Genomic DNA, 20,669 nt, shown 5'->3' on the forward strand with positions numbered 1-20,669 from the left:
TTACACTATATTTCTATTCATATTTTTATACTATACAGTAGTCCACGTGCTTACCCTGCATTTAAAATCATCCATAAAATACTAAGCCTCTAAAATATGTCGTACCGTAGAAAGCACATCCCACAGCTCCTTGTCCACCGCGCTGTTTGCAGCCTGCAAAGCGTAATGCTTCGAGAGCGCTACGGTCATGCGCACCAGCGGACTGCTCTTGACCGCCGCCCGTCCTTTGTGATTGTTGGCGATCAATTTCCATATCGTAACCGCTGCGATCAACTGTTTATCCTGATTCGTTTGCTGGAGGGAGGATTGCAGCATGAACATGCAATCGGACGAGGATAGTAGCGCAACGCGGTTTGCCGCCACGAACGACAGATTGCGTAGGATGGCGAGGGAGAGAAGACGCAGCTCGGCGTTCCCTTTACGGAACAGGGCTCCTAGAACCGTTAGATGCCTGTGTCAAAGACAAAGTCCGTGATTAGGAAAGGTGCAATTACAGCGATAACAAATAATGCCTTACCGCACTTCGTTCACGTCACTGTAGCGCGTGTAGATCTCCCAGAATTCGAGCCATAGACGGGTTACCTCAACCCACGGTTTCTGGAGCTTCGTCACGCTCGGATGCAGCTTGCTGATGTTGTCGATAACGTTCAGTTTTCCGATCGTGCTACGGCCCTCCTGGCAGCTGCAGCAGTTACCAAGAACGCGTAGGACGACCCCGAGCAACCGGAGATCACCCTTCGGTCCCTTTACGCGCCCCGTTTCACTGGTTACCGTCGCGATCAGCAGCTTTAGTATACTGTGCGGATACCCACTGAATGTAGCCACCAGTGACTTGCAGACGACGATCGAGCTCTCGGTGAGAAAGGCTAGGGCTCGCATAAAATCGATCTCCAGCTCGTGGTTGTGACTGAGCCAGGGCCAGTACTGCAACACGATGCGACACAATGGGTCGATCTGATCGCGTTGCAGTAACAGCACATCGGACGCACTGCTGAACCAGGCTGATAGTAAACTTATCAACCCAGACAGTTCCTCCACCACGGGAAGCTTCTTAGCTTCACTATTACGCCGAACAAACTCGGGATAGCTCAACCGCCCAAGCAATCCCTCGTGGATCGCATTAAAGCGCTCAATTACGGACATTAGCAGCCGATGATCCCAAGCAACACGCCGACAGTGTCCCGAAAGGCGTAGCAATGTTTGAATGGTCGAAAAAAGTGTTCGCTTCTCCACCGTACTCGCCAGAGTAACGTTCATACCCGGCAAGTCGCGGGAGTTTACCCGATGGAACTGTTGGAGCAGAGCGACAAATATGAGACCCGTGCCACTGTTGGCGGCTATTACACCGGTATTGGTGTCAGCCACGGACCCCTTGACGACATCTTTCGTTGACGTTGAACGTCGATTGGGATTCAAGTTCTCCATATCATCTTCCTCGGAGTCTTCGTCGATCGGTAGCTTGTCTTTGTTCCACGCGGATGTGCACCCTAGGACGGTGCTCTGCTGCAGCATGTCGATGGATTCCAGGTGCGCCAAGAAGGAAGGAAATTCGGATGCCGATGATGCACCCGTTTCGGACGAGAGCACCATTTGTAGAACAAATTTGAGGCACGTCAACTGGTAGGCTGTGCAGAGGAAGAGAAAACAGCATTAGAAACACATCATCATCAAGGGCAAAGACGGACATGCTGCACAATTTAACTTACCCGATTGTTTGCTTCTGATGCCAGTCTCGATCAACCGTACGATGGGTTTCACATCCAGCTGAGCGAGCACACAGTTGATGAGCTGCGAACCGGCCAGCGTGCACAGAATGCGCATGATGCTACCCGTCGTACGCTGCATCACGATTTCCGTCCCTTCATCCAACGCATCATACACAGCAGGATCCAGCAGATAGGTTATGCCGCCAACGAACGCCTGATTCAATTTTAGCAGCTCTTCAATGGCGAGTCGTTCATGCGCATCCTCCATAGATTGCACCAGCAGGGCACAAACTTCGGCCACCATCAGTAATGCAGCTCGCGTCGGTTTCAGTGGAACCTTCGACACGCAATCGATTAATCCCTGCAGGCAGCCTTTTTCCCGCAATATCGACACAAAGCCGGCAGCGTTCAGTTCAACCAGTGATCGATAGATCATGGCGTAACCCTTGACCACCTCGGGCGTGATGAGCGTAATGGCATCACACTCACCGAACGTGTCCATCATGTCGCGCGCAGTAAAGTGATCCAACGAGCGCACGGAATCCTCGAAGAACCGTTGCTTCGCCAGTAACTTCAGCACCGTTTGTAGTGGATCCTGTGGTTCGAGCTCGGTTTTAGCTCGCAGATCCACCGGTTGCACGGCCAGATACAGTGGCCCATCTTTGCCAACGCGGTGCGAAAACAGGCAAACCAGTAGTCCAGCTGCTGATTCTTTTACCAGCGCTGCCTCATGAGCATCAAGCAACGTGCTTAGACAGCTCGCGTGTAATCCCCCCGGTAGGTACGCACACTCTTTCACGATCGCGCTAGCTCCTTCGAGTGTGCTGCTAATCTTCGCTAGCACATTCCAGGCACAGGACCGTACCAGTGCACTGCTGTGACCACACTGCGTGGAGAGCGTCTTGAGCTGCGATGCTTTCCACTCGATCCTCACTGCCTCCGTAGTTGGACGCTGATGTTCGAGCAGATTCGCTATCGCGATCAGGCACAGCCGCACGATAGTCGATCCGGTGTAGCTGGTCGAGCGTATGTGCCTGATGTATAGGAGCAGCTTTACGATCAACTCTGACGCCGAGAAACTTTCCGGATCGGACCGTTCAACCAGCACGCGCAACAGTTTCATCAGTGGAATGAGTCGCGATAGCTCACACTTATGCAGCCCCGTGTCGAGCTGTTGGGTTACGATACCAAACAGCACAACGATCCAGTTGAAACCGGAAGCATCATCCTTCGCCGTCTTTTTCTCCTCACCTGGCCACTCGACCATAAGTAGAACGAGGCGCAGCAGATCCGTCACGTTACCAAACAGCTCGTCGATGGAGCTCTCCGAGCGAAGGACGTGGAAAAACACGTTTCCATCGTTGGCTAGCAGCTCCAGCACCCAATCGAGGATCTGCTGATTGCGCAGCTGTATCAAATCGCCCACCATACTGATCACCTCGACCAGCAACTGTTGATCGGTTCGGGTACAGGGTGGCGTAAGCAGGAATCGTTTCAACGCTTTGATCAACAGTTCCGTTGGGCAACGGTCAGCCGGTAATGGGAGCATTAGATTACTTTCGAACGCTGCTAGAGCACCAAACACCTCCGAGTGTGATTTGGCTCCCGCCAAATTACGCAGACTCCAGCGGAATCGAGTAGCAAAGTTGCTGATCTTCAACACCTGCAGGTCCTGCTTGGTAAGACGGAGGGAGCTAGCGAAGCGAAGGGCCTGCGCGCTGCTGCCGTTCGTGGTTGAGTTTTCACAGCGATAGACGATCGGGGCAAGGTTATCGTCTTGCTCTTGTGGGCCTTTCGTCGACGATCGTCGATCGGATGACGCATGCTGCAGCAGCTTAGCGATCGAACCATCGAACCACAGATCGGCAAAGGTGAAGCGTATCAATCGTAGGATCGATTCTCGCTGAGCCGGTTCGACGGTTGATAGAGACAGAATGTTGTGTCGTAAGTGCAAGATGCTCTCACTTTCCGGTGCACTTGATCGTGGCTCTTGTTGCTTCGCGTTTCCTCCAAGAACGAGTTCCTCTAGAGGGCTTATCCGCCGGAAGGGGCTGTTGCGCCAGTGATACTCGCACACGAACGGAATACGGAAGGAGCTGGTTTCGCACAGGCGGGGCAGTGAGATGGTACGTCCTCCTCCCAGCGAACAATCGGCAAACAGCATGAGGTAGAGCAGCGCACAGCACTCCACCCGGAAGACTGGCATGTGGTGAAAAGCTAGCAGTGATCGTACGATCAGCTCGTACGCCGTCTCGTTCGTACCGAGAAAGCGTCGAAAGCTGGTGACGGTGAAGCAAAGCTTTGTCAGTATGCCCACGGCCGGAATGGCCGCATCCGGATAGTCGAGCAGGTGGTCCTGCTGCAGTGCATTATAGAGTGCCTTCAGAACTAACGGCCAGCCGGATGCGTTATGAATCAGCTCACACAACAGCGGATCCTCAGCCATCACGTTCAGCTGTACCAGAGCACTGCGGCGCAGACCAGGATCACCGTCCTCCTGCTCTAGTGTATCGAGCAGTGGCCGAACAGCGCTCACCTCGTACACGTCAGTGGACAAATGTTTAGCCGGATCGTACCGTAGCTTCAACAAACACAACCCATTCGGTATGGTGTCGGTAATGTCCTCAATTCGTGGCATGAAACGGCCGGCCCTTCCGGTTGAACTGAGCAGAAACAATACCCGCGTTAACGCTTCCTCCCGTACGCTACCGTCCTCGTGGTACAGCATTCGGAGATTACCCTGCAGCACGTCGAGCAGTGGTAGTTCACAGTCCGGATGAAACAGCCCCATCACGGCTTTGCGCAGTGTCGTCTCGTGCGCTCCGATCGTAGCGAGCTGCAGTAGTGGTGCCATCGGTAGCAAAATTTCTTGCACATCCGTCCATTTATCGTGCAGAAAAGCACGTGAATTACACAGAAACAGCAGCATTGTTTCGGCACATCGATGGATCTACGAGAAAAGGGGGAAAGTAGAAGAGATGTGTATGACATCCATTACTCATGAAACAAGAACTGGGTTTTATGCCGTAAATGAAGCTTACTCGAGCGTTGGCACTAGGAAACCCGAAGCAGGTGATCTCGGTAAGGATCTCCAATGAAAGGGGAATACCAAGCGAACGTAGCTTCGGCGCCGTCTTCGAAAAAAGACTACGCCGTGTAAGGATCGCACCTTCGTCCAGTTGTCCGATGAAATCCTTCATCATTCCCGTACACAGCTCGTAAGCCTCACTAAGAAGAATGAAAAGTTATCATCAGAATTAGATTTGCGTTTCCCATATCGTTTGTCGGTATGCGTACCATCGTATCTCTTCATCACCATGTGCGAGCAGACGAAGTGTTATGGATTCCATCATCTCTCGCACCGGTTCATCCTCGGACATCGATCGTGCGCAACTGAAAGAAGAAAACCAACCCTTTATTACACTGGAAGGGTACCAAGAGCGCCCTCCATACTCACTTGCCAACCGTTTTCATGATCATTCGCACAAGCTCCATCGATCGGTGCAGATGCAGCGTACCAATCGCTTCCTGAGCTAGTCCCAGCAGCTCCGCTTCGTCTCCTTCAAAGGCGGTAATACCATTGCGGAGCAACTGTACGGCAGGTTCGAGCTCTTCCCGTACCGAAGCGAGTGTGCAGACGATTGGACTCCTTTCTACAAAGGCAGGGACCCATAGACGGGTGTACATGTCTTCGCAGGCAAACTGGAGCGAGTAATCGAGCTGTGCCAGATGTAGCTCATTCATCCACACACCATCCAGCTCATCCAGCACTTGACGGTGGCCGGTGGAATTGAGTGTTATCGCATAATCAGCCGGGTTGTACTGGTTCGCCGGGTGTCTTTCTCCATGTTCGAGGGTGGTTACTGGTGGATCCTCTTCTCCGTGTTGGTCCTTTTCGGCGTACACGAAATTCAGCAGATTCTGAAGACTGATCAGATAGCGAATCCTGGCCGTCACAGAGGACATGTTCGATTCCCACTCCTGCCGATAGTGCTTGATCAGGTAGCCCATCTCACGCCGTAGCTCGACGTATCGGTGCGCTGGGAAGGATTCATCCTGTCCAACCAAAGCCGTCAGTTGGAACACGACCAGGAAGACCATGTTCGAAGAACCCATGTCCAGATCGGTCGACAGCTCCTTAGACAATTCGAGGCAAAGCTGAAACAACTCGTACACACAACCGCTCACCGAAATCTGCACTTTCCGTCGAACGGTCACATGCTGGTCGCGATCATCATCCTCGCTAGGGATGTGCATTACGCTGAGCTTCTTCTCACCGATACGTTTTTCAAGCGAAATGAGTAACTTTAACAGCATCGCTAGCGTCTTCCGGACCGGTACCTTGCGCGCGTACACCAACCGCAACAGCGACAGGAAGATGTACGGTGGCTGCAGAAAGAATTCCGGGGGATAGTCCTGGATGTAGGGAGCGAGGAAACTAAGGGCATGCTGTAGGTTCAGTTCGTCCACGTCGGGGCGCAATGAATCGTTGAAGCACTGCAATACACTGGCCACGTTCGGTGCTGGCACTTCCCAGCAAGCCACATAGAAAGTTGAATCCTTTTCCGAGCGCACGATCCCGGTGTTGTCCGAAACTCGATCAACGCTGCGTTCGAGCTTTAAGCTACCCAAACTGTTGGTCACCTCGGTCAGATCGACACTCTTGACGCTGCCCACTGTTTTCGTCTGATCCGTTGTCTTCATGTCGCGCACTTGCTTCATAAGCTGCTGCAACAGCTCATCGTGCTCCACGCTGTCCTCGATGAGGCAACGGATTTTGTTCAGTTCCTTCAAGATCCGATCTGCACTAAAGTACTGCACAATCTCCGCTCCATATTTGCTCTAATGAGGGATGTGGAAAAGATCGAAATGGTCGTGAAAGGGCCACTCGGATTCGCACCAGAAAAAGCCAACTTTACCGTCAACAGCAACGACATCAACTCCAGCACCGTGACCTCCTCGCAGATCGGATTCTGGCCAAACCAGCGGATAAGGTTCTTGAACAGCGCCGCTCCGTTGAAGCACAGCTCCACATTCTCCCACAGAGCCCGTTTCAGCTTGTTCTCGATATCGTGCAAAGCGCGCACACGGATTTCCTGAATCTCGTGAACTGTTGTGGGGAAGAGAAGCGGAAGATCAACCCAAGCGCTCGGCACCCAAGGCAGCACGCCACTTACGCAGTTTTTCCAACGCCACGTGATTGATTACAATGGCCATGGTGTGAGGATCGATGCGAGAATCATAAAACAATTAACGAACAACTAGATAAAAACGTTTAACAAATCACCCGGCCACACAAATTCCGTTTTTTGGCGGTTATTTTGAGCACCAAAACAAGCCGCGTCCACAGTTTGACAGCTGATTTTCCGGTTTGTTTGTTTTTGCGAGGATGTTGCTGCGGAGATTGTGGAACCAGGCCGGATCGTTGTGCGGCCACCGGGCCGTTAGCTACGTGCAGGGCCAGGCACCGGCCCCGAAACTACGCGAGTACTTCTACTACATCGATCACGAGGGTATGGTGAGTAGGAAAGTTGTTCACGTACGGGGAACTGCGTAAATTAGCCATCCTTCGTCGCTCGTAGCTCTTTCTAGATGATGCACGGATAAAGAATTTCACCTCCTGCTTCAAGGAGAAGCAATTTCTGGAGTTTTTCTTCAAGCGCCTCAAGATAAACGATACCGACCGGTACCGGGACGAGTTTCCTTTCCTGTCCGTGTGTGGCCGTGAGCGGAACTACGTCCGCTGCGATGATCTACCGATCGTGTTCACACACATCGTGCGTGATGGGGGTAAGCAACAGGCTCCAAAGGTCAGGTTGGCAAACGGGCAACCTTCTCACAACCACTCTTGTTCCGTTTCAGACGGCACCGAACGGCTAGCGTACGCACATGCCAGCGATAAGCTGAGTGTCGAGTGGCAACCGGATCGTATCTGCATGTTTCCGGCCAGTGGTCGGGTGTACCACCCAGCCCCGGAGCGCTACGGTTCGATCGGATTGGTTCGTTCGAAGCTTGCGATCGAGCTGAGCAACGGGTTCACGTTCCGCAACGGCGAAGATCATCCACCAACACACTTCCTGTGGAACGGAACGGACTACGAGCTGGATCAAAGCTGGTGGCATGATACGTATATCGGGCGCCGCGAGCAAGCAGAAGTGAATGATTAATGTTAAAACTGATTGTGATATATCGACGTGATTAGATACCTTTTTTGTTTTCCACAAACCAACGTTTATTCATTGTTGCTTGACATCCCGGCGTACAACTGGTAGCTGTTGTAGTCTACGGGCTGTTGTGCCATTGCGGCATCCTTCAGTGAAGTTGGCGCACCTAAACTCGTGCTAGGGGCTGCCACGGTACCAGTTTTCTTAGCGACACCGCGAGCACCGGTGGTCGATCTGGATGGACCTTCGTACGGGGCGTACTGGCTAAGCGTGTGCAGTAACTTTTCCTTTTTCGCCTTTTCTTGCTGGAGCAGTTTCCTCTTTTCCTTTCGCTTAACGTTTTTCGTTTGCATTTTACCCTTCTTTGCTTGCTGTTGCATCGCATTCTGCTGATCGTCAGTAGTAGGCTTCTTTTTGGCTTTGAGTTTCTCGCGCGTATTCAACTGCCGGACGGGCGTCCAGTGAGGGAAGCTGCACGGCATGACCGCACTTTCGCGATGCAGTTGCGTTATGAAGCACTTGTCGATCGGTATCCAGTCGTACTGTTCCAACGGTGGTAGATCGTACTCGATCGCGTGCAACCGTGTCCTCAGATCGTATACGACCGCATTTGGATTTAACTGTTGCTCACGCTCGCGGCCTACTTCGCTGTACACGGACCATCCCTGTACCGTGCGTTCATCGCGATGCAGCAGATACGAGCCAACGGGGAATACTTGCATTCGCCGCAAGGTTCCCCACATGCTGGTGATGAGATGCCGGGGTCTAACCGCGTACAGACGCAACAGTTCCTCCTCGATATCACGCAGCTCGAGATAGTGGCTCGAAATTTTCCGATGCGTTACGGGATCGAGGCGTATCCGCAAGGTCTTTGAGTTTGGGCGCAGCAACTGGCGGGCCCATTCGTGTAGCAGTTCCGCCTTGGTCATCTGTTCCGCACCAAACTCCGGCTGATGTTCGAGCTTCACCGAGAGGTTCATAAAGAGGCGGGTTTTGCGAAGCGTCTGGTAGAAATCTTGCCGAAAGTCAATCAGCACACCCTGCTCCTCGTCCGATTGTTCGTCCGTTAGCTTCCAAAGCTGATAGAAGCGGTTTTCATGTTGCCGTTTGTCAAGCGCACGTCTCGTCGATTCGTCGACCTTTTGCATATACTCATCGAACCGAACAGCTTTGTACTGCTGTTCGGATGGTTGATTGGTGGATGCATTGGTTGGAGTGTCCTTTTGCTCGCCCTCACTAACGACCGATGTACCGGGCTGGCCCGTCTGTACAAAGGTCGTAAAGCTCTTTACCAGCAGACGGTGGCCCTTGGCGTTACGAGCCGGTGTCGACAGCTTCACCGGTGGAAGCTTACTGTCTACGATTAGCACCTTACGACCCGCTACCATCGTAAGACGAAACGGTATCGTCCACTCTTCCTCGCTGTTTCGTTTCTCATTCAACAGCAGCGCTACCGAGCTGGCCGATAGCACGATCGAGATTTCCGGTTGGTGTTCCAGCAGCGCTTCAACGGCCGCACTTGAATTGGATTGTCGGTTAGCATCCCGCAGTGCACACCATTCTTCACGGAACGTATCCAGTACACGATGTGATCTTAATAGCGTGCTGCAGTTAAGCACGTTCTCCGGAAACAGCCGCCGAACGTCACCAGTCTCGATCACACTCTGTTCCGAATCAAATGGTACAAAATTGACGCCCTTCTCGTGCTCTTGGTAGCTGACTGCGGCCACGGCCGTCATCAGTTGATAGCTGGTGTTGGGGTAACTCTTGGTGCCGAGCTGCTGCAGCCATCGGTTAGCCTTCCACCGCCACATGTCGACCAGCAGCGTGTTCAACGGTGCCGATATCGTCTTCACACGCCACAGCAAATTGGTCATGAAGTGATTGCGCACAAACTGTTCAAACATGACGCGCTCTGGAGCCAGCTTCTGCATGAGCTCGTGGTAAGTCCGTAAGTTCTGCTCGTCCTTTGCGTCGGTCATGGGGAGCCGCATGTTTAGCTTATTCAACGTTGCCAGGCAGAGCTGATGTTCGGTGCGGTTCAGCACCGATCCGGAGGGAAAGCGGTTGAACATCCGCCGTGGCTTGGTCGTGTAGATCGTAAGCTGTCCCACCGTTTCACCGGTGCGAGGATCGGTTGGCAGTTCCGGCACCGGCCGGCTAGCATCCTCGATCGTCCTACTCTTTACCTCGTGTTCGGGATCAATCTCATCGATGTGCAGGTTGAAGATATCATCCGGAAAGTCACACAAATCGACCAGGTACTGTTCGTACAAAACCCGTTCCGGTAGCGGGTTGTTTTTGGACCTACGGTTACCGGTAGAAATCGTGGTTAATATTCCTTTATTCTTCGTTAAGGACCTTACCAATTCAGATTTACAAAGGCCTCCATCTCCCGCCGATTCAAAACACAGCAACCCGCAGTGTTGCCAAGCAGTGGGTTTCGTTGCTAATATCGTTGCCCCGCTCTCGCGTGTACGGCGCTGGCTGCGAGAGCGAGAGGGGAAGCATGGCTTGTTTACTCACGTAAATGCCGTTCCCGAAGGTGAATGTTTTGGTGGCACGTTTCTGTCAAACGTGGAGTCGTGGAGCACCGCATAAGCCCGAGAAGAGCGAAAGGATTATTCTAATTTTTCATTACTTACCACGCCTGCAGCCACAGGAAGCGATGAATCTGTAAGGACGGGAGGTACTGCGCCATCACTACAACACCCCGCAAACCGGGTGTCCTCGAGAGATCCCAGTTGCAGACGAGAGAACCACACGAAACCATCATGTCCTTCCTCGGCCTGCTGAGCTACGTATCACTGCTGGTGCAGATTTGCTTCATAACCGTCTCGATCGGTACGTAAATAGTTTCAAGGTTACTTGGATGCTGGCCATAAAATCAAATCATAACTAACCTGATCCCTCTCCGGGCCCGTCTCCTGATCCCGCCCTGTTTCGTTTGCAGCTGCTGGGCTTTACTATCTGGCGGAGCTGGTGGAAGAGTATACGGTGCTCGCGAAGAAGGTAATCAGCTACCTGGTCCTCGGGACGGCCACACTGTACGTGGTGTTTATCTTCACCGAAAGTTTCCCCTGGTCAATGGTCCTGTGCGGGCTCGGCAGCCAGCTGCTGCATGCCTTCATACTGACCGATTTCCCGTACGTGCGGTTCCTGTCGCCCGCATTCCTCGGTGCTGTGATATTGCTCCTAGTGAACCACTACCTGGCGTTCGTGTACTTCCAAGTGGTGTACCACGCTTTCACGGAGGTGATGGCGTATTTTACGCTCTGCCTGTGGCTCGTACCATTCGCCCTGTTCGTATCACTGTCCGCGAACGATAACGTGCTACCAACGAGCAATGAGCGAACCCATCTATTAGGTAATGCCCGTCTTCATTGTCCGATTGTCCTCGAGGGCCCTGAACCGTTCACTTTCCCATTTCCAGGTGGCACTGATGACGTGGTGACGAATTACTTCTCGAGCAGGAAAAAGGCAGGATTGCTATCGCTGTTTACGTACGCGAAGGAAACGCTTCTACCGGAGCGTAATAAGAAATCCTTCTAGACTGTTTTTTGTTAAGCGCTTCAACTGCGCGCGTTCTCGCTTTTCTTCCTAACCCCTTTCCCTACCCGCCACCAACCGCCGTTTGTACGATAGTTCCGCTCCCGTTTTAATGCTATTTATTACGATTGTATAACCTCCCGGTTACGAAAAGAATTGGAGGACACTGGTAGAAATGAATAAAAAAAAAGTGGAAAAAATAGCAAATGTAAGGCCGGCCGTCCAGGATTACGAGCCGCGCTCCGTCACCGAACCATCAGCCTGCCCAAAGTAGGCCTTGTTGGCCATTCCAACAAACAGGCCCGTCTCGACGACGCCCGGAATCATCATTATCTCACGGTTGACCGCATCCCAATCGTGATCCTTGTCGTCCTCAAAGTGCCAATCCAGAATAAAGTTGCCATTATCCGTCACGACCGGACCCGCCTTAGCGATGGCCATCCGCAGTTTGAGACTACCACCGAAACTGGCGCCTATGCGGTCCCGTATCGGTACGTAGGCCATCGGGACCACCTCGATCGGGATGCCCTTGTGGTACTGCTGGCCCAAACGGGTGGAATCCTTTGTATAGTCCGCAATGACCACGAACCGATCCGCACAGGAAGCTACGATCTTTTCCTGCGGAACAACAAAAGGCATGGCCATCTGGGATTAGAACGGGGCGCCTCTCGTCTCCTAGCACACCAAACCTACCTGCAGCAGACAACCTCCGCCACCCTTGATCAGGACCATCTGTGCGTCCACCTCATCGGCACCGTCGATGGCACAATCGAGCTGCGGGTTGCTTTCCAGGTCGCCCAGTACCAGCCCATTCTCGATGATAAGCTGCCGGGCCTGGAAGCTCGTCGGAATGCATACCAACTGCAGTCCCTCGGCCTTCACTCGCTCGGCGATGCGTAACACCGCGTAAACTACGGTCGACCCCGATCCGATACCAACGACGAAATCATCCTTAACGTACTCATCGACGGCCTTGTAAGCGGCACTCCGTTTCGCAGCCTCCAGCGCCATCCGTCTGCCGTCGTTGCAGGACGTTGAGGTAGTGAGGAATCGGCGGTAGTCCTTAGCAACGGAGAGTCCAGGTGCCGGTCTGCCGGTGCTACTGTGAACGAACAAAGCGGCCAGCAATCGTCGCAGAGGCTTCCCTAACATTCAACCGAGCCGTTTTACGGTAAAATATTATCGATCAAACCGGAATGGCGTCCGCCTGACGTGACCGCTGAACCACGCGTTGCTAAGGTCCTTACGGGAGAGGGCAACGCACGATCACGCAGCAGATTTTTGCGATCTGATAAAAGATTTTTTTTTGATTAATTGAAATCCAAAAGAAAAGAATTCTAAATGTGGAAATGGAGCAATATTTAAATCACTGACCCACGTTTAGGGTGCTCCGATCGGTTGGCTGGTGCGATAAGTACGCCCGGCACTGTACGCCGGTCGCCGGTTGTTGTGACAGCTTGGGAATTCGCGCCTCATGGAATTCACAGAAATCGAAAGCTAAGCGAAATTGGAACTGCGTGTCGCGGAATTTATCTCGAAAATAGGAGGAAAACTCACATCATGGAGCACGGAAAACCGCTGAAAACCCCAATTGATCTACGGTAAGCACAAGGCAACATTTGCGGAAGAACGGTAAAACGAACGGGCTCACTTTCGGATCTTTGTAGGGAGCTGCTCAACGGCGGAGTTGGCTTCTCGCTGGATGCCGATTTCAAGAGCGAGCATGTGGGAAATGAGTTTTTCCACGAGGACGACTTCGGCAGCGGGGACGAGGATGAGGATTCCCACAAACAGATGCTGTCCCCGTGGACCCAGAGCTTCGATGAGCTCCGGCAACAGATGGAACCCGTGTCGGAACACATCTTTAAGCGCATCACGAAGCGGGGCGTAGGTGAACCGATCCAGGGCAATGTGCGCATCACCCTGGACTACAACGCCTTCTTCGAGAAGGAACCTACCACCTTCGACTCAACGACACTCCGCAACGCACCGTATTCTTTCACCGTGGGCCAGGATTCGATTTTGGAGGGGCTGGAAAAGGCGGTGCTCACGATGTGCGTCAGCGAGGAGGCACAGTTCGTCATAGGTTACCAGCTACTGTTTGGAGAGGTAGGCTGCATGCCACGCATTCCACCGAAGGCAGATGCTTTGTTTGTGGTGCGGGTGCACAAATGCGTCGACGTTGGCGATGCGAGTGCCCTGGAAACGCTGGATGAAAACGAACGCCGCACGTACGCGCTGGTGAAGAAACGAGTGGTTGAGATACGGGCGTATGCCAAGAACTGCTTCCAGCGCAACATGCTGCAGAACGCCATCCACAAGTACCTGGAAGCGGTCGATACGCTACAGTTGTGCGATTTGAAGGATGCAGCGGAAATGAACGAGCAGCAGGAAACCCTGATTTCCCTGTACACCAGCTTGGCCGTTTGCTACAACCGGAAGGATCAACCAAAGGATGCTTGCCGGATGATCAACGAGCTTCGGCGACTGTGCGATATAAATCGCTATGCGAAGATCCTCTACCAGGAAGGAAAGGCACTGCATCGGTTGGGTGAATTCGGCCGTGCACGTCAGGCGTTGGTACGGGCCCAACAGCTCGAACCACGGGATGAAACCATCCAGCGGGAACTGAAAGCTGTGCTCGAGAGCGCCGAGAAGTACACAACGGAAGAGCGAAAAATCTATCGTCGAGCGTTCGGCATGAAGGACACACAGAAGAAGATGGTCACCGCGGAGCAGCAAGCTTTCGCGGAGATGGTGAAAGAATCTATGAAACAGTTTCTCGAAGATGATCAAAGCACGACACTTCCACTGCCCGATGGACTGACCGATGCGGAGGTCAGCGTGCTCCGGGAGGTGGCCGACGAGATGAAGGTGAAGCTGTCGGTGCAAGTCGAGGCGAACAAAAAACATTACAAGTTCCAAAAGTAACCGTCTGCATGGCGCTCGGTTGCAATTTTCCACTGTTTTCTTCCCCCCATGATATTTTCACTTCCGCTAGTAGCTTAAGAACCGAAAACAGAATTATTTTAATGAATTAAAGAACATGTTCCTGTATGGATTAACTGCAATTCTTTATTACTTACCTTTTTGATTCCAATTTTAATTACTTTCTCTACTATCGCTACTGCGATTGAACACTTGCAGCATAGTTACTACACTTGGCAACCGAATCATAATGATCACCTAGGTTTCATTGCAGAAGGCATTCTCATTATCAGCTCCAAGTTGCTCCCAGTTTGTCGTAAAGTAAATGATCCTGGCAATTTAATAAGCGGGAGCATAATGAAGCATATCATATGACTCACCGCTCAAACACCGGTATGATGTATACCTGTGTATGTGCCTACACCGTGGAGTCCTTTTTCTCGAGTAACCGTTATTAGTAAACAAAACTGTGCCACGTGGCTCCCACCTACACTACGCCTCCTCGCTCCGATAAGGATATGCACCGTGCACATGCGCAGAAAGTGCAGAGGTTCGCCGTTGTGCCATTTACCTTTGTACCGAGAAGGTTGCCACTGTTCAAGGATACCGAATAGTTAAAAATTGCGACGTTGAACGCGGTGTAATATCGATTTTCACTGGACATTCCAGCTAGTCGTGGTCATCGGCTCATCATCGTCGTATTTGCCCTTCCAGTGCACCACGGCAGCAGTAAACTCTCCGAAGTAGCAGTGTATGTGTGTTTGGCCTTTGCGTGTAGCAGCACCGCGAATAATTAGTATTCAATCGTGATAGCGAGTCCATGTCCGAATGATGGAGACGCACCATTAGTGCTTCCACCACCGCCAGGCGTTAGTCTGGTGACGACCGTCGTGGATAGCTGACTGCCTTGCCTTGCAGTAGTAGCCACGGAACACGTGATGGCTACGTCGTACACGAACCGTTCCAGATCGGAGACGGTGCTGTCGCTCGATGGTGACTACGGGTGGCCATCGAGACCTCCGGCAGCCTCGTTTTCACCGCCATGGCAGAGAGGATATCATCAGCGCATGGGCCCAGGTTATCGGACCAGTGGCCAACCGGCCTGGATGGGCGGATCGAGTGGAGCACTAGCGCGGACGGGGAGCCGTGATGAGGCGAAACTCCACAAAAGCCTGGAAGAGATCTCGAAGGACATTCGCGAGCTGGAGGACTTTATCAGTGTCACCGAGGATATTCTCCGACGGGAGCGAGAACAGGACGAACAGCTCACACTGCGTGAACGGCAACGGAAGGCGGCCGAGCGGACGATACAGCTCATCCGAAGCAAGTGCAGTCCGGCGAAAAAGTGTCTCAACCGAACCGTGGCACCAGATGGCAACAAGCGCGTACTGCGCTCACCGACCTACAAGGTCAACATCACGCAGAAGCGACGCATTAAATCGTACAGCCCCAAGGGCACCGGTTACAAGTCGAAGCTGTACTTCCGGAATGGTAAAATCGGATGCCAGGAAGCCGAGGAGAATGCGGTCTCGAACCTGCGAAGCACGCACGAGCTGGTCAAACGGATTATCAACGACGAGAACAACGCGCTGGTGAAGCTGGAACACTGTCAGCAGTACACCACGATGGGAAACACCGGGCCGGATCGGCTCGAATCGCGATCCAGTTCCGTCGATACGCCCGTGGAGAGTTTGCAGCTGTGCATAACGGAATCGGCCGGCACCTCGCTGTGTGACGACGAACCACCGGCCACCGTAGCTAACGGAAATTCGCTTGTGCCTCGGGATAGCCCCTGCAAGCCATCCCATGCGAATCTACCCGATGCTGAGAACGCTTCAGCGATTGAGGAGATTGAAGACCGAAGGAACTCAGTGTAAGTATTAGAATCAGTTTCGTCCGGGCCGCGCCCGGAACATTCAGCTAACATCTTTCCTTTTTGCGATTAGGAGTCCATCGGAAATTATGCCAGCGAATGGAAATGATTTCGTGACCGTCCGGTTACGGCACCTAGCCAGCCGGTTCTCGGAGCGTACCCGACGGATGCGCAATAAGCTTGAAATTCCTCCCACGCCGTCCAGCAGTGCCAGCGCACCTTCGACCGCGCCTTCCATGCAGAAGCACAGTGTGCACCGTAAGTATTTTGCACCCTTATTTCCAGGCTGCCAATCGAACCGGAGACACTAATCCTCTAAAATTTGAAGAACGTACCATCCAGAACTCGGCGCTGACCCTGCAGTCCGCCACCGAAACACCGGGCTGCAGCCACTATCTATTCTGTCCGATCTTTTGCTGCGCCGGACGTGCCGACAACGTTCTGGATCCCCAGGGGAAATTCTACATCGCATGGCTCTTCATAGTGTCCCTGTCCTTCCTCTATAATGCCTGGGTCATACCGCTACGATCATCCTTTCCCTATCAAACGCCCGAAAACACCAAGTACTGGATTGCGATGGATATTTGTGCGGATGTGATCTACCTGTTGGACATTCTGTTCGTCAAGCATCGGCTCATGTACCTTTACGAAGGGTTCTGGGTAAAGGACAAGAACCTGACGCGCAAGAACTACATGAGGAAGTTGCAGTTTAAGGTACGCGATTCGACTTTACCGTTGCCCTGATTTCCTGACTAATTTGGTGTCGTACAACAGATGGATCTGCTGGCCTTGGTTCCTCTGGATCTGCTCTATCTACGCTTCGGTACCGAGCATGTAGTATTCCGTGCCCCGAGACTACTCAAGATACAGAGCTTCTGGGAGTTCTTCAAGCTGATCGATCGGGTCATCTCATCGCCCCACATTGTGAGTACACTAAAGCCACGTGGGAGCTCCAGCATTCATGAATTTTGTCCTTCCAGATCCGTGTGGTAAAAACGTTGACCTACATGCTGTACATGATTCACCTGACAGCCTGCGCGTACTATGCCTACAGCGCATACCAGGGTGAGTATTGCATTCCCCAAAGGGTGCCTTTTATCCTACGAAACATAAGCTAATACTCTACCCGCCCCACAGGACTCGGTTCCAATCGATGGGTGTTCAACAACAAGGGCCACGCGTACGTACGGTGCTTTGCTTTTGCCACCAAAACGGCGACCTCCATCGGTAAAAACCCAAAACCGGAGAAGGAAGGCGAACTGATGTTCATGACCGCCGCCTGGCTGATGGGAGTGTTCGTGTTTGCACTGCTGATTGGCCAGATCCGGGACATCATAGCGACGGCGACACGCTCGAAATCGGAGTACAAGCAGTTGGTCGACGAAACGCTCGAGTACATGAGGCGCCTCAATCTACCGACCGATCTGCAGCGTCGTGTTAAAATGTGGTTCACCTTTACCTGGGAGCAGCAAAAGTGTCTCGATGAGACGCACATCATGGATGCGCTGCCGGCGAATCTGAAAACCGACATCGCCATCTCGGTACACATTCAAACGCTCTCCAAGGTGCAACTGTTTGCCGACTGCGAGGAAGCGTTGCTGCGCGAGCTGGTGCTAAAGCTGCGTTCCGTCACCTTTCTGCCGGGGGATTTCGTGTGCCGTAAGGGTGAGGTTGGCAAGGAGATGTACATCGTGAAGACGGGCCAGGTACAGGTAATGGGCGGTGCCCGTAACGATGTCGTACTGGCCACCCTTTACGAAGGTTCGGTGTTTGGCGAGATCAGTCTGCTGGCGATCAACGGAGCGGAAGGAAATCGGCGCACGGCCGATGTACGGTCAAAGGGTTTCTCGAATCTGTTCGTGCTATCGAAATCGGATCTAAATGAAGCGATCGTTTACTATCCAAACGCACAGGCAATCCTGAAGAAACGTGCCAAGAGCTTGATGCGTAAGAACGCGGCTAGGGAGAAGGCCGAATCGCAGCAAAGCATCGACACAAAGTGCAGCGATGCCGACGTGGTTATCCGCAACCCACAAGACCCGACTTCACCGAAACTGCTAAAAACCGTCATCCAAGCGTTACCGCGTGAATCCGCCGCAGTGCAGCTGTTGATGCAGGGCTTCAAATCGATCGATCCTCCGCGAGAAGAGCACAGCGAGCCGAAGGTCGAGGAAGATGCCGGACCCAAGGAAATACCGGATCCGGATGATACGGCTTCGATGCGAAGCGTTGAGCTGAGACACACGACCGAGGTGCAGATTGAGAATGAGAAGAACGTCGAGCTACCGTGCGATCTGGTGTACAGCATCAAGAAGGAGCTGATGGAGAACAACAGCTACATCAATCTGACCGATACGGAGAAGTATAAACTGTTGCATGAGCTGTCGAAGGACGAGTACGACCAGCAGCAGCAACAGCAGCAACAGCAACAAAAGTCCCCCGTCTAATCGTCTCTATTGTGAATGCTATTCCAACCAACCTAGTAATATCCAGTGTGTTTGATATCTCTCCGTCATCAATCTTCTGCCGTTACTTGTTAACAAATGATCGTTTACCCACTTACCGCATCTACAGCCATGGAGTATCACGCTTCGTGTAGTATTCCGAATCGCTGCTGAAACGACCCAACAGCCTTTAATCCCTCTCTGAGCTACAACGCACCACGAGAGATGAATGTAAATGAGCACAACAAACCTTCCAGCGCATTCAAGGTAGCATAAAGGGGCTTCAATATCGTCCCACCCGCAGGCCTATCATTAACTGCATGGTGCGGCTGATCGATGATGGTTTGGGGATCGTAAAATCAATGTTAAGGTTGAGGCAGTCCACTTCAACTCCCCTGCTCCATCGGTGGCGAGCGATCGGTCGTGTGTCGCGTGCGGATCGCGTAATGGCAGGGGTATTCGTAGCTTGATTGTTGATCGTTGGTACTAGTGGATGAGATCATATTGCCGTGCGAATATGGCGTAAACGTGATCGAGCACGCGCACCAGACGGTGGCCCCGGTAAGCCTTCACTTGTGCCAGGATAAGTAAGATGGATAATTGTCGATTGATCAAGTTATCTTGATCGGAAAAAGTATTTTATATTAGTTGGACCAACAATAGAATAAAGAAATGTGTTAGCTTTGTATTGATGTTTAACTATTGCAAACGTGTTCTGTGTCTCATTTCATGGCTTCTAATCTCTTAATTGTGGATTCTCACCTTACCCGTCCCATCCCCGGGTATGTTGTTTACGATCAATTAGCGAGACAAACATTGAGCGTAAACAGCGTCGTCGTTTGCTGGAGCAAACTGAAAACCAGTTCCACTGGCAGTGCCGTTGAGAAGACACAAACGTGAGGCCATAAATCATCAGGACGACAGGCGTTTGCAGGCAGGCACACAATAAGGAGGAAGGGGCCAATTGGTGGTTGGTGGGATATGTTTCTTATTTCATTTTAAAACGGGCAAGAAACCAGTCACTTTGTCCGCCTAAGGCTGCGACTCATACCCACTGTGGAGAGAGGCTGGAATCATAGCTTATCTCGATTGGCTCCCATCGCGCACGGTTCAGTTTAAAGTGGTCCTTTAGCGAGCGAAGATCATCGTCGATTCCATTCCATAACAGCGCATACAAAATGAGTACGATCAGAGCGCAATTGTAGAGAACAAAATAATTTAGAAAATTAACCGAATCGTTTTATTGCCTTCCAACAGCTAAGATCGCTGCGCTTGCCTTGTGCCTTGCTGTCGTGCTAGTTGTAGTGGAGTGCTCTTGTAAGTTTGAAGTCAGCACCGAAGTAGTTTAGCCGCACTGTTAACATGTCAACTGTTATGTCGTTTTACTTCACACCATAGCCACTGGTGATTGCCCAGCAGCTTCGAAGGTGCCGTCTTGTTCCCCCAAGTGCCTTACCGATCGCGATTGCTCTTCGACTGGCGGTAAGTGCTGCTCTAATGGCTGCAATCTGAAATCGTGCGTCGATCGTAACAAACTGGTCCAGGGGGGCGATAAGTGTAAGTAACCCAAGGACCTCGCGCCGTATGCCTATCACAGAATAATTATTTAATGATATTTGCAATCGCGACGCACAGATTCTTCCGGTTCGGGCTCGTACTGCGGTAGCACCAAGTGTAGTTCGTTCGAGAAATGTGGCGTCGATCCCTCCACCAAGCGCCCGAAGTGCGTTCGTGCGTAGATGCTGATGATTTCGGATGACTTTGTAATAATCCTTTCAAATAAACGATGGTTTTATAATCGATTTTTTATGTAAATGAATCTCCGTTTTTGTTTAACTGTCAGGGCTTGAGATTGGTGTACATAAAGTCTGTTAAAATACTGCCTTTGTCTCCGAACCAACATACTTCTGGCTGTGTTTCATCCAGGTATGGTATTGTTCAGCTGATATTCGTCTTAAGACAACCAGTTTCCCAAGGCCAGGTGCCATGAGCTGCCATTAGTGAA

The 20,669-nt window shown here is 52.0% G+C and overlaps 8 protein-coding genes across 9 annotated transcripts; 5 read left to right on the forward strand and 3 right to left on the reverse strand.

The window, feature by feature from the left end:
• Positions 1-9: 9 nt before the first annotated feature.
• Positions 10-6,999, reverse strand: LOC126578371 (protein rotatin homolog). The gene is made up of 8 exons (XM_050240857.1): positions 6,884-6,999; positions 6,626-6,816; positions 5,164-6,548; positions 5,004-5,099; positions 4,748-4,934; positions 1,707-4,656; positions 518-1,625; positions 10-451 (listed from the first exon to the last, which is right to left on the reverse strand). Exons 1-8 carry the CDS (start codon positions 6,921-6,923, stop codon positions 82-84), a joined length of 6,327 nt encoding a protein of 2,108 aa, XP_050096814.1. The 5' UTR covers positions 6,924-6,999; the 3' UTR covers positions 10-81.
• LOC126578375 (UPF0598 protein CG30010) lies at positions 6,973-7,925 on the forward strand. Its single transcript, XM_050240860.1, has 3 exons — positions 6,973-7,224; positions 7,289-7,496; positions 7,569-7,925. Exons 1-3 carry the CDS (start codon positions 7,096-7,098, stop codon positions 7,871-7,873), a joined length of 642 nt encoding a protein of 213 aa, XP_050096817.1. The 5' UTR covers positions 6,973-7,095; the 3' UTR covers positions 7,874-7,925.
• A 6-nt stretch (positions 7,926-7,931) lies between these two features.
• LOC126578373 (uncharacterized) lies at positions 7,932-10,262 on the reverse strand. The gene is made up of 2 exons (XM_050240859.1): positions 10,237-10,262; positions 7,932-10,177 (listed from the first exon to the last, which is right to left on the reverse strand). The coding sequence occupies exons 1-2, from the start codon at positions 10,260-10,262 to the stop codon at positions 7,939-7,941; spliced, it is 2,265 nt and encodes a 754-aa protein (XP_050096816.1). The 3' UTR covers positions 7,932-7,938.
• Positions 10,263-10,453: 191 nt separating this feature from the next.
• Positions 10,454-11,487, forward strand: LOC126574799 (protein TEX261). The gene is made up of 3 exons (XM_050235181.1): positions 10,454-10,714; positions 10,824-11,237; positions 11,304-11,487. Exons 1-3 carry the CDS (start codon positions 10,645-10,647, stop codon positions 11,420-11,422), a joined length of 603 nt encoding a protein of 200 aa, XP_050091138.1. The 5' UTR covers positions 10,454-10,644; the 3' UTR covers positions 11,423-11,487.
• A 34-nt stretch (positions 11,488-11,521) lies between these two features.
• LOC126574798 (ribose-5-phosphate isomerase) lies at positions 11,522-12,707 on the reverse strand. Its single transcript, XM_050235180.1, has 2 exons — positions 12,113-12,707; positions 11,522-12,037 (listed from the first exon to the last, which is right to left on the reverse strand). Exons 1-2 carry the CDS (start codon positions 12,569-12,571, stop codon positions 11,648-11,650), a joined length of 849 nt encoding a protein of 282 aa, XP_050091137.1. The 5' UTR covers positions 12,572-12,707; the 3' UTR covers positions 11,522-11,647.
• Positions 12,708-12,909: 202 nt separating this feature from the next.
• Positions 12,910-14,490, forward strand: LOC126574797 (inactive peptidyl-prolyl cis-trans isomerase shutdown-like). Its single transcript, XM_050235179.1, has 2 exons — positions 12,910-13,020; positions 13,087-14,490. Exons 1-2 carry the CDS (start codon positions 12,980-12,982, stop codon positions 14,348-14,350), a joined length of 1,305 nt encoding a protein of 434 aa, XP_050091136.1. The 5' UTR covers positions 12,910-12,979; the 3' UTR covers positions 14,351-14,490.
• Positions 14,491-15,005: 515 nt separating this feature from the next.
• LOC126574796 (cyclic nucleotide-gated cation channel beta-3) lies at positions 15,006-19,598 on the forward strand. 2 transcript variants are annotated; one of them, XR_007608234.1, is made up of 7 exons: positions 15,006-16,220; positions 16,294-16,478; positions 16,549-16,934; positions 16,995-17,144; positions 17,201-17,285; positions 17,358-19,225; positions 19,470-19,598. XR_007608234.1 is itself a non-coding variant. In XM_050235178.1 (6 exons), the coding sequence occupies exons 1-6, from the start codon at positions 15,286-15,288 to the stop codon at positions 18,665-18,667; spliced, it is 3,051 nt and encodes a 1,016-aa protein (XP_050091135.1). In that variant the 5' UTR covers positions 15,006-15,285; the 3' UTR covers positions 18,668-19,358. The 2 variants fall into 2 exon arrangements, 1 of the variants encoding a protein (XP_050091135.1); XM_050235178.1 differs by lacking the exon at positions 19,470-19,598 and having other exon boundaries at positions 17,358-19,358.
• A 107-nt stretch (positions 19,599-19,705) lies between these two features.
• LOC126574800 (uncharacterized) lies at positions 19,706-20,479 on the forward strand. Its single transcript, XM_050235182.1, has 4 exons — positions 19,706-19,846; positions 19,922-19,981; positions 20,063-20,221; positions 20,300-20,479. The coding sequence occupies exons 1-4, from the start codon at positions 19,843-19,845 to the stop codon at positions 20,401-20,403; spliced, it is 327 nt and encodes a 108-aa protein (XP_050091139.1). The 5' UTR covers positions 19,706-19,842; the 3' UTR covers positions 20,404-20,479.
• Positions 20,480-20,669: the final 190 nt, after the last annotated feature.

Source organism: Anopheles aquasalis, chromosome 3, assembly GCF_943734665.1.
Source record: "Anopheles aquasalis chromosome 3, idAnoAquaMG_Q_19, whole genome shotgun sequence".
Lineage (NCBI taxonomy): Eukaryota > Metazoa > Arthropoda > Insecta > Diptera > Culicidae > Anopheles > Anopheles aquasalis.